Here is a 15,236-nt window from a genome sequence, read left to right as displayed (position 1 = left end):
AAAGAAAGAAAGAAAAAAAAAAAAAACAAGCCCAAACCTGCAGCACATTCAGACAAAAATAAAAAATAAAAAATAAAAAATAAAAAATAAAAAATAAAAAATAAAAAATAAAAAAAAAAAAATAACCAGAAGCATGGTGAGGAGCCCTTTGGAAGGACAGGGGTGAGATCTGTGCTTTAAGGACATTTTTGTTTTCCCCAATCCACAGCTCAGCCTCCTCCCCTCCCACCCCGAGCAGCTCTGGGGGGACCCTCTTTGTGTGTCAGAGCAAAAATGAAAATAATCTCTGGAAATCAAGTGAAGGGCTTGAGCAGACACGGGCTGGGAATGCTGCTCCAGGCACCTTTCGAGTGCTCAGCTCCCGGGAATATTCTGGATTGGGAGCCCCCTCAAATCTTCCCCCTGCCCCAAATCCCAGGACAACAAAGAGTTCTGGAAAATCCGTATTCCCAGGAAATTCCATATTCCCGGGAAATTCCATGTGCAGAGCTCGCAGGAATGAGCTGTCACAGCTGGGGGGGTGTGAAAGTGATGGAAACCAAACAAAATGATCCAAGATTTTAATGGGAGTGTGGTCACTGTGCTGAAAAGAGAGAGAAAGGACAATAACGTGGATTTCTTTAGGGAAAAAAGGCCAATTTTATTGTAGGGACAGTTTGGATTTAAAGTGTGTCAGTGCAGCCAGGACAGGACAGGAGCTCATTGGACAATTGGGAAAAACATCCTTGGGACAGGGGAATTCATAATAAAAATTACTTTATTATGAATTTTACTTTGTTTTTTATCACCTTGGAGACTCCTCCCTAACTGAAGCTGCAGTCAGCTTGTCAGCCTGGGAATGGAGCTGAGAGTCAGGAGAAATCCAGGCCTGGAAAGGAATTTCCAAGCTGGAATTCCCTAACTCTCTGTGTGTCCACACGGGAGACCCTGGAAAAGAGACTTCAGGGGAGGATTGGGGCAGAGAGGGAAGTGCCAGGGAAGGAAATCCCCTGCAAACAACTCCTGCAGACACTTGGCAACAAATCCAGCCTGGAACAAACTGAAGGAAGTGGGAGAAGTTCATGGCACAATGACAGTTGAGAGGGTAATTAATCAGAGTTAATGAGGAAAGGCAGGACACAGAGGAGCAGGGGAAGGAGCACAGGGGTTTTGTCTTTCCCAGCTCCATCCCTGGGATGCTGCTCAGAGCTCCCTAAGTGTTCCTGAGCCATCCTTTCCCAGCTTTTCCAGACACCCCCAGCCCCGGGGATGATGCAATAAAGATGCAATAAATAAATAAAGAAATAAATAAATTTGAATTATCCCATCGCCAGGGCAGCCCCAGCTCTCTTTGTTCGTGGATCCGCAGCAGCTCAGCCCAAACCTCTCCAATTTCGGGTTTTCCTCTGAGGGTTTGATTCACCCCCAGCAAAAACCGGCCCAGTTCACATCAACAACCCTTCCCAGTTTAACTGGAGTCTCGTGGTGCTCAGGGAGGCTGCGCTTCGGTTTCTCAGAGCATAAATCACTTTTTTTTTTTTTTTCAAAGACAGGGACAGATTGAAGGCACAGCTTTGCTGGCACTTTATAAACCGGGCTTTTCTGGGGAAAAGGAAAGCAGCTGCTGCTTGCAGCCCTGGACAGGTCCTTGCAGGCAGCTCCCATGGGAATTCCTGGGAATTCCCCAGCCCTGAGGACCTGGCCAAGCGTCCCTGCAGGGGCTGAGGTGCCTCAGGGTGACAGATATTTGCCAGCTAAAAATCAGACTCTGGAGGCACCCAGAGCAGCCTCCCACAACCCCTTTCATTTTGCAGCTCCATCCCCTGAGCCTCACATTCATCCCAGTTTTAAAAATGGGGATAAATCAGAAAAATCCAGAGCCTGAAGCAAATCCGTGGAGGAATGCAGGAGTATCTAAGCAGGTGGGAAGAGAAATCTCTTCTTTCTTCCCTGGCAGATTGGATCTGGGTTTTCTGGAGGTTTTTCAGCCCTGAAGTTCATGACACTTTTTATTCTCCTTTGTCTTTTCCTTCTTCTTCTCTTTGTTCCTCCTCTTTGTCCTTCTTCCTTCTCTTCTTCCTCTTTTCCTCCTACTGCTTCCTCTTTTTCTTTGAATCTTTTTTCCTCCTTTTTCTTCTCCTTCTTCTTTTCCTCCTCCTCCTTCTGTTAACCTTCTTCACTTTCTTCTATGATTATTGTTATTATTGTGATGATGATGGTTATTATTATTCCTATTATTATTATTGTTATTATTACTACTTACAGCAGGCTATCCATTCACTTTTCAGGGACTATTTGAACAACTGATGCATTTACCGGATCGCTAAACAGAAAATAAAAAAGAGGCACAAAAAAATTGTTGCCAGCTCCCAGAACCTGCCACTTTCCTGGTGGCAGCTCTTTGTGTCTTCTCACGAGGGCCAGAAGGGTTTGCAGTGCTCGGATGGATTGCTCAGCTCTTCCAGGGATTCCCATGTTTTTAGGGGAAGCTCAGGGAGAGCTGTTTGTACTCTCCGGGGGCAGCACCGCAGCACGGCCGGGGTGGGCTCAGGGGGTGTGAGCAGGGCAGCAGGAGCTGGGGCAGTAAATTCGGATTAATTCAGAGAGCAGCGATTGCCTGAGAGCTGCAGGAACCCCTGGGGGCTCCCTGTGCCCCCCGGGATTGTCCGAAATCCTTCTGGCAGCAAATGGAGATTTTTTTTATTTTTTTTTTTCATTTCAGCCACGGCAGAATCCCGGAGTTCTCGCTCTGTGAGCCCTTTGCACTCGGCTGAAGGATGGAATTCATGCTCCTCTTTTGTCTGATAGGGAATCGTGAAGTTTGTACTCCCAGTATCAGAAAATCGCTGCTCGGTTTAGGTTGGAAAAGCCTTTCAGGAGCATCCAGTCCAACCATTCCCAGCTCTGCCCCATGTCCCCAAGTGCCACATGCCCAGGGATGGGGACTCCACCCCTGCCGGGGCTGGGCACCCCTTTCCAGGAAGGAATTTTCCCAATATCCAACCTAAACTTTCTCTGGTGCAACTCGAGGCCGTTCCCTCTCCTCCTGTCCCTGTTCCCTGGGATAAGATCCCAAATCCCCCCGTCCTGTCAGGGAGTTGTGCAGAGCCACAAGGTCCCCCCTGATCCCCCCTTCTCCAGGCTGAGCCCCTTTCCAGCTCCCTCAGGAATTCTCCAGCCCTTCCCCAGCTCCCTCAGCTGCTCCAGCCCCATTCCCAACCCCATTCCCATCCCTGGACACCCTCCGGCCCCATTCCCAGCCCCATTCCCACCCCTGGACACTCTCCAGCCCCTCCATGTCCTTGTGAGGATCCCAAAAGTGCCCCAGGGCTGGAGGAGCCTCAGCCCAGGGGGACAATCCCTGCCCTGGTCCTGTGGCATTGGGACAACCAGGACGCTGCTGGATTTGGGATAGCGGGGTTAAACATCAGGGATGCTTTCCTGGGTGCTCCTGGATCCCAAACTTTCCCAGTCACACCAGTATCCAGTGATCCTCCCTCACCAGTATCCTCAGGGATCTGCTCCAGAGCCGCCTGCAGATGGCAACAGCTCCCCAGCCCCGGGCTCCTCCCGGCTCCTCCCGGCTCCTGGGATGGAGTAATGGACAATAATAACAATAAAAATAAAAATAAAAATAAAAACAATAAGTAAAAAAAAAAAAAAAAAATAAAAATAATGTACTGTAATACAATGTAATACAATACAATGTAATGTAATACAATACAATATAATATAATATAATATAATACATATATAAAGAATACAATACAATACAATGTAATACAATATAATATAATACAATACAATAGAATATAATACAATACAATACAAAGTAATACAATACAATACAATACAATATAATATAAGACAATGTAATGTAATACAATATATTATTCTAGATGATTTATTTTTTGCTGGTTTTTTTGGTGTTTTGGTTGATTTGTGTGGAACAGGAGGGGCTGAGTTCATCTCCCACCCCCAGCCCAGCTCTGCAGCCCCTTCCCCTCCTGTGCCTGCAGAGCCACCCCGAGTGCACAGCATTCCAGCAGCAAACCCTTCCCTGATCCCATCCCGATTTTCAGCATTTAAATGTCACTGAGTGAAGCAACAAACGCAGCCTGAGCAGGAAACAGGGGCTGGACACCAAATCTGCTCCTGGGGCTTGTCAGCATCCACCCACCTCATTTTCCAGCAGGGAATGTTTGCCCTTCTCCAGCCATCCCAGCACTTTGTGCTGCCCAGAAGGGACCCCCAATGGCCCCACGGAGGGGCCATTCCAGAGCTTTTCCCTGATTTCCACGCCGCCCCCAAGGCTGACACGGTTGTTTAAGGAGAGTAAAAATAGCGGGGTCAAAGCTCTCCAGCCCCCTCATCCCTCCTGGCGTCTGCATCTTTCCCTGAGGATGCTTCCCTGTGGAACACGCAGCCCTGTGCCTGCCTCACTCCTGGAAAAACAGCTGGAAAAGTTTTCTCCCTTTTTTATCTTTATATTTTCTTCTTTTCTCCCCATTTTTTGACAGCTTCCTGCCCTGGGTGATGCCCTGAGCAGCCTCAGTTGGGGGATGTTGGATTTTCCCCCAGGAAAACCTCTCTGGCTGCAGCCTGTTGCCCAGGGAATCCAGGGAATTCAGGCTCCTGTGGACAAACTGGATGTGGGAAATGTTTCGTTTGGTAAAAATAAAATCTCTTCAGAAGGAAGGGGAAAACATAAAGGGAAATGGGAAAGGCTTTGGTGCTCACTCCCTGCCCTCACTCTTCTGGGATCCCTGAAATTCCTGGCACACGTGGGACAGCAGGGAAGCTGCCAGAGAGACTTCCACAAAAACTGGGATTACCTGGAATTCCTGGTGGGATGGCAGGGAAACAGCTGGGACGCAGCCAGGGTGACATCCAGGAAAAATTTGGATTACCTGAAATTCCTGGGATGTGTTGGACAGCAGGGAAGCAGTTGGGATGAAGCCAGGAAAACTGGGATTACCTGGAATTCCTGGTGGAATAGAAAGCAGTTGGGATTCAGCCAGGGTGACCTCCAGGAAAACTGGGATCACCTGAAATTCCTGGGGCATGTGGGATGGCAGGGAAGCGGCTGGGGTACAGCCAGGGATCATCTGGAATTCCTGATGGAATAGAAAGCAGCCGGGATGCAGCCAGGAAAACTGGGATTACCTGGAATTCCTGATGGGATAGGAAGCAGCTGGAATGCAGCCAGGGAAAGTGGGAATAGAATAGAAAGTACTTGGGATGCAGCCGGGAAAATTGGGATTACTTGGAATTCCTGGGGGAATGGCAGGGATGGAGCTGAGATGCAGCCAGGGGTCATCTGGAATTCCTGATGGAATAGAAAGCAGTTGGGATGAAGCCAGGAAAACTGGGATTACCTGGAATTCCTGATGGAATAGAAAGCAGTTGGGATGAAGCCAGGAAAACTGGGATTATCTGGAATTCCTGTCGGGATAAAAAGCAGCTGGAATGCAGCTAGGAGAACTGGGATTATCTGGAATTCCTGGTGGAATAGAAGCAGCTGGCGATGATCAATCCTGGAATGCTGGAGCTGGCAGCGCATCCCGGGCTGTGTCACACCGATCCTTTCACCTCCCGCTGCTCCGGCCGAGCTCGGGATGCTCCAGGGCAGCCGGGGCGGGATCATCCCGCTGGGAATTGCTGCTCCTGACTCATGCGACTCGCGTGGGAGAGCAGCGGGGATGGGAAAGAACGCGCTGCTAAATTTAACCACAAATAATAGGAAGAGGTTGAGCTGCTGGGCTGAGTTGTGAATAACAGCGGGATGAAATCACGGCACCAAAACACGCCTGGATCGGGGCAGCCTCTGGAGAACCGGCGTGACTAACGAGGAAAAATGTTGCTCCCTGGAAAACACAAAGAACTCCGAAATGAAAAAGCTTTTGGTTATTCCAGACCGACACAGGGATCCTTCCAAGTGTGACAAATTGTCCTTCAGTGCATTTTAGGATATCTCGGTGTTTGCGTGGCCAGCTGCTCCCACCCAGCCCTGTGTGGCTGCTCAGCTCCTCCTGGATCCCAGAGAGATTCCAGGGATCCCACATGGATGTGTGGGATTGAGACTTCATCTCCTCCTGGATCCCAGAGGGATTCCAGGGATCCCACATGGATGTGTGGGATCGAGGCTTCATCCTGGAATCATTTTTAGGAGTTCAGATCATTTGATTCAAAGGAAAAACAGCGACTCATCCCTCATAGGAAGAGATGCTCGTTATTTGTAGCTCTAAAAGCCTCAGCCAAAGTCACTGCATGAGTGGGAGCCTTTCCATGGAGTCAAGGGATTAAAATCCTAATTATGAGCAATTATTGCAAAGGGAAAACCGGTCTAAGCCAATCTTCCTGATGCCTCTGTGTAGCAGAAGGAATAAATGAGAATATTTAAAGTGTCACATGCAAGCTGGAAGCCTGAAACCCCATTGATATCAATATCATTGCCCTGATACTTCTGCCTTTTATTTATTGGAGAAAAGAAAATTGTGTTAAATAAATAAATATTTTATACATCGAGTACAGAAATAAATACAGGATGGATAGCAATGAATAAATTTTATTTATTTATTCGATTGGATTGATTTATTACAGAAAACACATTTCATTTCTGGAGGACACCCAAACTTGTTAACAGCCTGGGAAGGAATCAGAGTTGTCCAGGAGGGTTTCAGCCTCTCTCTTTCTCACTTTCCCTGGGTTTAAAACAGTCCAACAGCAAATATTTGCTGGCAGGGGAGATTTCTGAGCTGTGAGGTAATGGCTGGTGGAGGTTTTTTACATTTGCAGAGTCATCTCCTCGTGTTTTGGGCCTTATTGCAGTTACAGATGTGCTTGGGAAAGGGGAGGCACAGGAGCTCAGCTTTGGGCTTGAATTCCAGCAGCTCAGAGCTGTCCCTGAGCCCTGCTCCGAGCTCCCTGCTGATGGATGGGCTTCCTCAGGAGCTTCCCTGGGACTTTTTACAGGAATTTCATGTATTTTGTTCTATTAAGAACGATGTAAGGATTATTTTGGCCTTGGAGGAGGTTCCCACCAGGCTGTGTTTGGTTATCGGGGAATCCTGGAATGGTTTGGGTGGGAAGGGACCTTAAAGCTCATCCCATTCCTGCCGTGGGCAGGGACCCCTCCCTCCATCCCAGGGTGCTTCAGCCTGGCCTTGGACACTTCCAGAGATGTGGCAGCCACGGATTTTCTGTCCAGCCTCCAGTGCAGCAGTGATTGGCTCCAGAATTCCTATAAAAGCCTCAATGATCACAATATCTGGATCTAGCAGATATTAAAATATTGAAGCTGAGAGTGCTGAACCTGCTCTTATCAACACCCAAAGCTGTGCTTCCCTCCATCAATCCAGGGGATTTTTCCAGCTGCCAAACATGTGAGGCTTTCAGAGTCTTCCCAAAAAAACAAATCTCAGGTCATCACGATGTTTTTTTTTTTTCCTGAGTAGTTTTCCCATATTTGAGGGGAAAACACATCAAAGGAAACTCAGATGTGAAGCATCACTGTGCAAAGAGCATTTTATGGAGCAGATTCCCGTGGGGAAAGAGTTTGGAGCTCCCCAAATGCCGACGGTCCCAGGGACAATGACACCATCAAGTGGTCATTTTGCTGTGTCAGCACTTTGGCACCACCTGACAGGTCTGGAAGTTGAGCCTTAATGATCTGCTGGATCGATGGATTTCTGCAGGGGTCATTTGCAGGATCAATAGTTGTCCATCCCCTGCAAAACTGGAGAAAATCAACTTGAAAGCTCCTTCCCAGAAACAGCAGAGCAGTTCTGGATTTTACCTGACTCCAGGGAGTCTCAGAGTGGGTTTCCTCCAGATTTTGGGATGGGGCAGGCAGGATGTGGACATTAATAATGAGTTTATTCCTGCTCACAACTCCTGGTCCTGCCCCAGTGCTTGGGGAACAGAGAAATTCCAGCTGGGATGGAGCTGGGAGCAGCCTGCTCCAGTGGAAGGTGTCCCTGCCTGTGGAATCCTGAAGGAATCAAAGATCCCTGCCTGCCACCACATTCCCACACTCCCACTCTCCACAGATTCCCAAAATGTAGCAGCTGAGCCGGCTGCACCTCCCCAAATCCCCCAGATCCCACAGAAGGCGCACCCCCTACATCCACAGCCAGTCCAGGATGAATCCTGATTCCCCCTGAGCTTTTATTCCTGCATTTTTCCAAGCCAGGCATGGGGTGAGGGAGCTGGGGCTTCTGCACCTCCCCAAATCCCCCAAATCCCACAGAAAGTGCAGCCCCTACATCCAAAGCCAGCCCAGGACGAATCCTGATTTTCCCTGAGCCTTTATTCCTGCATTTTTCCAAGCCAGGCACGGGGCTGGAGGAGCTGGGCTTGCAGCAGAGCACAGCTGCACACCAGGACTGGAATTCTTATTCCTTCCTGTGCCCTGCTCACTCCTGCCACGATTTTCCTTGTCTGGCAGGACATGGAGCTGCTCCTGAGCCTCTGCTGCAGGCTGAGCACCCAAGCCCAGCTCACAGCACACAGGGCCAGCCAAAATGTTGGCTTTAAGGAGCTATCAACAGGCTTTAATATTTCATGGAGCTCCGAGGGAGTCCCAGCTGATCAGAAATGCTGTTAAAAGGCTGAGCTCTATTAACAGGTTTCACCAGGCGCCTGCTGTTTGTTCCCAATTCACTTTCAAAACACCACAACACTTTTTGTCAGGTCTGGAGGGAATGTGGGGCCTGCAGCTGCTGCTGGAGCTGGCTCAGAGCATCCCAAACCCTGCTGGCCATGGGCGGGGATGGGTCCCCAAAGTCACCCCCTGTGTGAGGACAAGTGGCTGGGGCTGCACCCACTGCTGGCACCTCCTGCTCTCCTGTCCCAGCCCCTGCCCCCTTCTGCAGAGAGAAATGTCCCCAAAGTGAGGAAGAGATGCAGAATAAACCCCTGAAACTCAGAAACAGCAGTTCCTCCTTGTTGGCCAGAAGCCCAGCACCACCAACACCTCCTTCCTCAAACTCTGCATCGCAGATTTTCCCCCTCATTTTAATCCCTGAGCACTCTAAAATGTGTCATAAATACAATTACCCCAAACTGCGGCTGACAGCGGGGGAATGGCTTGCAGCTATCAGCAGTGAAATCATCACCAGGCGAGTAAAAAGGACAAAGGAAACAAATTCACCCCACGAGACTCTCACGTAGGTGGGTCAGCAGCTGCCGATCAGATTTGGCAGGGACACCTAAGAGGAAACCGAGCAGAAAAAGTCTGGTCGGCTTTTGCCATGTTTGATGTTAGTCAGTTTTTCCATGATGAGAGCTCCCTCTGCTCTTCCTTTTGCTGGAGTTTTGCAATTAAGCTGAAGGTAATTAGCAAACCACAGGGATGAGGGGCTGTGCTCGTGGGGGTGGGTGGGACACCGCTGGGTGACACGGCGACCTGTGAAACTTGAAGGGCAGGAATAAAACCCAACAAAAATGAAGGAAGGAGCTCTCACTGTGCCTGCACAGGTACCGGGGCCCCGGTCTGTCAGTGCCTGCTCTGACGCTGCTGTTGAGCCCCTTTTTCTGCTGCGAAATCAGTGCTGGGCTCTGCACCTTGAGTCGCCCAGGGCTCAGGTATCACTTACCCCGCTGTCCTTGGCTCCTGCTCATCCCTGCACCCTTGGGTTTACCCCACATACTCAGTTATTGCTCATCCCCACAGCTTTAGGTGCCACACATCCCCACATCCTTGGCTCCTGCTCACCCCTGCATCCTCAGCTTCCCTGTCTCATCCTTGGGTACCACTTATCCCCCCATTCTTAGGTGCCACTCATCCTTGTGTCCTTGGCTCCTGCTCATTCCTGAATGCTCAGCTTCCCTCTCCCATCCTTGGGTACCACTCATCCCTGTCCCATCCTTGGCTCCTGCTCATCCCTGCATGCTCAGGTTCTCTCTCCCCTCCTTGGTTCCTGCTCATCCCTGCATCCTCAGCTTTCCTGTCCCATCTTTGGGTACCACTCATCCCCACACCCTTGGCTCTGCAGCCCGGTGTGTGCCGCTGTCCCCCGTGTTCTCACACACGGATCATCCCCGTCAGGGCCCCCTCCCCACCCGTGGCTCATGAACTCTGTGCCGGGGCCATCCCGCCGCTGACCCCGAGCCCGAGGCCGCTGCTGGCCGCGTTCCCGGCCCCATTAGTCTGTGAACGGCCGCCAAATGGCCCCATCAATATTTCATGCGGATCAAACCCCGCCGGGCGCGGATAAAGCGCGGCGCTGCGGGCGGCGACGAGCGCAGCGGGGATGGCGGGCGGCGGGGGCGCGGGGCCGTGCGGCCGGGCCGGCTGCTTTGGGCCGGGGGTCGCTCCCGGTTCGGGGCCGGTGGAGGCTCCCCCGTGGGTGCCACGGGCACGGTGGTTGGCACGGAGGCTGGCGGCGCTGCTGGTGCTGCTGGCGCTGGTGGCCGCGGGTTGTGCGCTCCGGCGCCGCGCCTGCCCCTCCGCGCCCCGCCGGCCGCGCCCCGCGCCCCGCCGGAGCCTGCCCGCAGCACCGGGCACCGCGGGCACCGCGGGCATCGCCGGCACGCCCCGAGCGCACCTGGGCATGGGCACGGAGCTGCCGCACCTGCCCAGCTACGAGGAGGTGAAGCACCTGCCCAGCTATGAGGAGGCGCAGCGCTGCCCGCCCGAGGAACGCGGAGCGGCCGCGGGGATGCGGAGCTGAGTCCCCGCTGAGAGCCCGCGGGCACCGCGCTGAGGGACGCGGAGGGACCTGGGATCATCCTCATCCTCATCTTCATCTTCATCCTCATCCTCATCCGGACCCTCGGGAGAGACAGCGGACAGCCCCAGGTGTCTCAGGGGGGATGCGACGCCAGGAACCGGCAGCGGTCTCTGGTTGGGACATTTGGGATCACCGGGAATGCTCCCACACTGCAGGAGGAGTTCCTGGCTCTGCAAAGGGATGTGCCAGGGACATCTGGGGACTCTCGGGAATTCTCCACACCGCAGGGTGACCTGCTGGACGTGCCGGGGATATTTGGGATCCCCGGGAATGCTCCCACACCGCAGGAGGAGTTCCTGGGCTCTGCAAAGGGACCTGCGGCATTCCTGGGGACCATGGAGGGATGGGACACGCTGCCCAGGACACCAGGGACACCTCCCAGGGACACGGCGGAGTCCTGGAAAGAGTTCCATGAGGAAGGTGGCTTGGGGACATCACCCCCAGAGCAAGGACAAGGAGAGATGGGAAGAGCCCACAGCAGCATTCCCAGCTGGAATTCTCACCTGGGCTCGTGTTCCCCGGGGATTTTGGGATGTGGGATTTTTCTGGGTGATCCTCACCCCCGCGGGTGCCAGAGGGAGGTTTTGGGACAGCCAGACCAGGCTGTGCCCCCCGGCCTGGGCACCAGGGGAAGGAGGGAGATCCTCCAAAAGCTGCAAATAAAATATCAGCACCTCCAGCCTCACCGGGGACCCCTCCTGCTCTAAAGGAAATAAAAGTCACAGCCCTTCCCTGAACAAGACAAACCCCAAACCCCGGGGAAAGGCAGGAACCTCCTCGTCCCTGAGTGCCACCAGCCCCGAACGAGCCGGGAGTGCTGTGGGACACATACTGAGAAATAAGAAAATTAAAACCTGGAAAATATTCCAGGCTGGACCTTCTCAGCTCTGTTCCCAGCCCATGAGCTGCTCCAGCTCAAGGCCAGGGAGAATTTCTCCCAGGGTGATAATTTGGTCACAATAAAAAGGAATTAATGACAAAATCAAGCCCCTGTTGTGGTGTGTGCCCAGGCCCTGGCCATGGGGTGTCTTCTCTCTGACCCAATCCCCTTTTCTCTGCTCTGGGAGTTGCAGTCCTGCTATAAAACCCAGTGAGTTTCTCAATAAACTTGGCTCTTTCTTCCTCTCCTGAAAAACGAAGATGTAGCTGCGCATCTTAAAGGGTTAAAAGCCCTCGAGTGCCTCAATTCCTCGGGAATTTTCCCTGCAGCAGCGCCCGAGCTCAGCCCAGCTCTGCCGCCAATGGATCCGCTCTGTGCCCAAAGTTCCATTAAATATATTTAATTTTTTCCTTTCCCAGCTCGGTTTTAGCTCTGGGAATCGAGGATGTGGTCGCTGCAGGAGCGGCAGCCACGAGCGTTTCCTTTTCTTTTGCAGGTCTCTAATGGCAAAGAAAACCCGCGGGTTTATTTAAAATACACGTGGGAGATTTTCCGAACTGCAGGGCTCCAACTGTCACTCATTTCTTTGGAGAAAATCAAATAATTCTTGCAGATTGTGAGGTTTAGGCAAACCTTACTGACTCGATGAAAAACACAGAAAAAAATTCAATATTGAGATTTTTTTTGTACAACCAAGCTCCGTGCAGATCCATCCCACTCTCTCCCTGCTGTCCATCCGATTTTCCCAAATTTTTACAGGAGAGCAAAATGAAAATGAATTAAAATTCAAATGTTGAATGTCAGAATTGGATTTTATAGCACAAGGCAACTCCTGACTGATTGGGATCAACAAAAATCGACTTTGGAAATAGAGATTTTCATATGTGATCTATTAATAAAAACCTTTTTACTCCCTGGCTCTTCCCCATCCCCTGCAGAGTAAAATCTCATCTCTGTTACCATGAAAATAAAGAAATGCAGGTCTTAAAATATTTAATAAAAAACGTGTAAAAACCAATATAAAAAAAAATATAATAAATAGAAAATTGCTTCTCTCCAACTTCCCCCCAGCTGTAGGTGACACAAACTTTATATTTCTATAAATATCTATTAAAATTTCAGAATTACATTTTAGAAAGCTTCGAGCTTTTCCATTATTATTTCTAATTCTGACTATTCCGAAGTGATTAAGGCAACATCCAGCAGAGTTTTTTTTTTCTGCAGGAAACGGTTCCACATAATCTGTAAAATCAAATTTTCAGATGATTCAAACCTTCCTCCTGTTCCCATCTCAAAGGGTAAAATCCCACAGAAAAATCCACATTTCAAAGTTTTATGGCCTTAAAAACCAGAAAAGGTATTTTTAATTTTTCCACTGAACTATTAGAAATAGTAGGTTTTTAAACACTTATTTTTTACCTCGAGGACTTGATTTTTCACCTGAAGATTTTTTTATTTTTAATAATCAGAGAGGGATTTACCGTGATCAAGGTGAAATGAATGAACTCAACTCCCACCCTGCAACGGCAAAATTTGGAATATTTGTGATTATTGATCCATTCACAGCAGCCCCTAAACAACTGAATTTTAATCCTGTTAATTAATCCCTGTTTCTTAAATTGCTTTATGATGGTTTAAATCAAGCAGTGAGTAATTAAATAAGAGGGATTTCTTTTTTAAAAGAGAATTTTAGAAGGATTTCTTATTCTGGGCAATATGCACCTGACACATCTGTATGCTTCTGCTATTTATTTTTATTTAATACTGAAACGAACTGAAGATAGGTAAAAATACAATGAAAAACTTTGGAAATCCCAACTCAAAAATTGCCTTGGCATGGATGGATCCCATGGAATTAAAAATCCCTAAAATCCCTGCCCCAATGCCAAAAAAAGCCAAATAATTTTTTTTTTTTTTCCTGAGAATATCCTGAAATTCAGATTTCATCCCCAAGGTCGTAACTGTATTTAGAACCTGGAGAAAACAAGGAATAAAAAAAGTGCTTTTCCAAAATATTTTGGTTTTTTTTTTTTATTTAACACCAGGATGCTGAGGACTGGATGTGTGTGATTAAAAAAAATGGAATTTAAAACACCTCTCCCATCCCCTCCAAATGTAATTAATGGAATTAAAATGGAATTTAAACACCTCTCCCATCCCATCCAAATGTAATTAATGGAATTAAAATGGAATTAAAAGACCTCACCCATAACCTCCAAATGTAATTAATGGAATTTAAACGGAATTAATGGAATTAAAATTAAAAATTCATGCAATTAAAACATTTAGGCATTAAAACACCCCAAATATTCTGGGTTTTTTTAGCACTCAGTGGAGAGCCCCACATGCAGCAGCTCTCACATACATTAAAAAAATCTCCATTTTTATTTGGTTTTATGAAGAAATGGATGAAAAGGTCACAATGATTTCCAGACCTGCTCTATGTACAGATATTTAACATTTTGCTGCTAACATTTGAAGGATACATAATAAACCTTGTCAGTGATGAATAAATGATAATATTTTATTAACAAGGAGAGAATGGAGGTGTGAAACAAATTTAAAAAGGGTGCCACAAAATAACAGAAATTTAAAAAAAAATAAAAAATAAAATTTACAAATCCAAGGGGTTCAGGCAGAAAAAAAAAAAGACATAAAATATTCTCTTCTTTTCAATATTCTTGTCAATTTTTCCATTAAAGAATTGGACATCCTAACAAAATATGTATTGCCACAAGTGTGAGGGAAATATTTGTATTTTAGAGGCTCAAACTCCTTTTTTTTTTTTTTTTTTTTTTTTTTTAATTTGCATTTTCAGCACTTCCAGTTTGCTAAATTAGTTTTAGGGCAATTTTAATAAGGCTGGAGAGGGATCCCTGAGGTTCCAGAAAGAACCAAATTGCTTCAAATTTGAGCTTAAAATCGGGTTTAAAATTTGGATTTCAGAAACCCAGCTTGAAGAATATTAACGGCAATAAAAATTTAAAATCACCAAGTGAGGAACAATTAATTCCCTTTTTTTTTTTTTTTTTTTTAATTTTTTTCTCATTTATGGAACCATCCCAAAACGAAAGGAAATAATTCAGTGTCACCCAAAGATTCAGAGATTTTTTTTTTCTCCCACAAAATATTTTTTTTTTTGTTTTTTGTTTTTTGTTTTTTTTTTTTACAACAAGCCAATAATAAATCTTGAAGTTGCATTTTGAAGGTGCCCAAAAAAGTGAATTATTGCTGCACAGTCACACTGGTCCTCACTGCAGCATTGGCTGCTGCTCGTTCTCTTTCTTTGGCAATTTCCATCTCGATTTTGGCTTTGATTTTATTCCAATCCACTTCCAGCTGTAAGAAAAGAGAAATTAAACACAAAGAGGGACAGGTCAGTGATTCAGTTGAAAAAGAAATTAAAAATGAAAAAGAAATGAAAAATGAAAAAGATATTAAAAAAAAATCCAAAATACATTAAAAATCCAAAATAGATTAAAAATAAAAAATACATTAAAAATCCAACATACATTAAAAATAAAAAATACATTAAAAAATCCAAAATACATTAAAAAATCCAAAATACATGAATTAAAAATCCAGATAAAATGATCAAGTGTTGAGTACCCAAACTCATTTAAGAGATGAAGTTTTGAGCT

The 15,236-nt window shown here is 47.6% G+C and overlaps 1 protein-coding gene and 1 long non-coding RNA gene across 6 annotated transcripts in view; both read right to left on the bottom strand.

Moving 5' to 3' along the window:
* Positions 1-615: 615 nt before the first annotated feature.
* Positions 616-5,663, bottom strand: LOC148222716 (uncharacterized). Of its 2 annotated transcripts, none has more exons than XR_015805802.1 (3): positions 5,028-5,663; positions 4,815-4,957; positions 616-3,566 (listed from the first exon to the last, which is right to left on the bottom strand). It is a non-coding gene; the product is annotated as an uncharacterized LOC148222716 (long non-coding RNA). The 2 variants fall into 2 exon arrangements; XR_015805803.1 differs by having other exon boundaries at positions 4,890-4,957.
* Positions 5,664-13,610: 7,947 nt separating this feature from the next.
* Positions 13,611-15,236, bottom strand: part of IFT80 (intraflagellar transport 80) — a 31,336-nt gene continuing 29,710 nt past the window's right edge. For 3 of the 4 annotated variants that reach the window (XM_088171093.1, XM_088171094.1, XM_088171092.1), the window contains exon 20: positions 13,611-14,934. In XM_088171093.1, coding sequence (XP_088027219.1) covers positions 14,821-14,934 — 114 coding nt within the window. In that variant the 3' untranslated portion in view covers positions 13,611-14,820. The remainder of the gene's footprint in view (positions 14,935-15,236) is intronic. The other variant, XR_015805804.1, reaches the window with a different exon arrangement.

This window comes from Sturnus vulgaris, chromosome 10, assembly GCF_052056855.1.
Source record: "Sturnus vulgaris isolate bStuVul1 chromosome 10, bStuVul1.hap1, whole genome shotgun sequence".
Classification (NCBI taxonomy): domain Eukaryota; kingdom Metazoa; phylum Chordata; class Aves; order Passeriformes; family Sturnidae; genus Sturnus; species Sturnus vulgaris.
The sequence above is the reverse complement of the archived record's forward strand: the minus strand, read 5'-3'. Positions and strand labels throughout refer to the sequence as shown.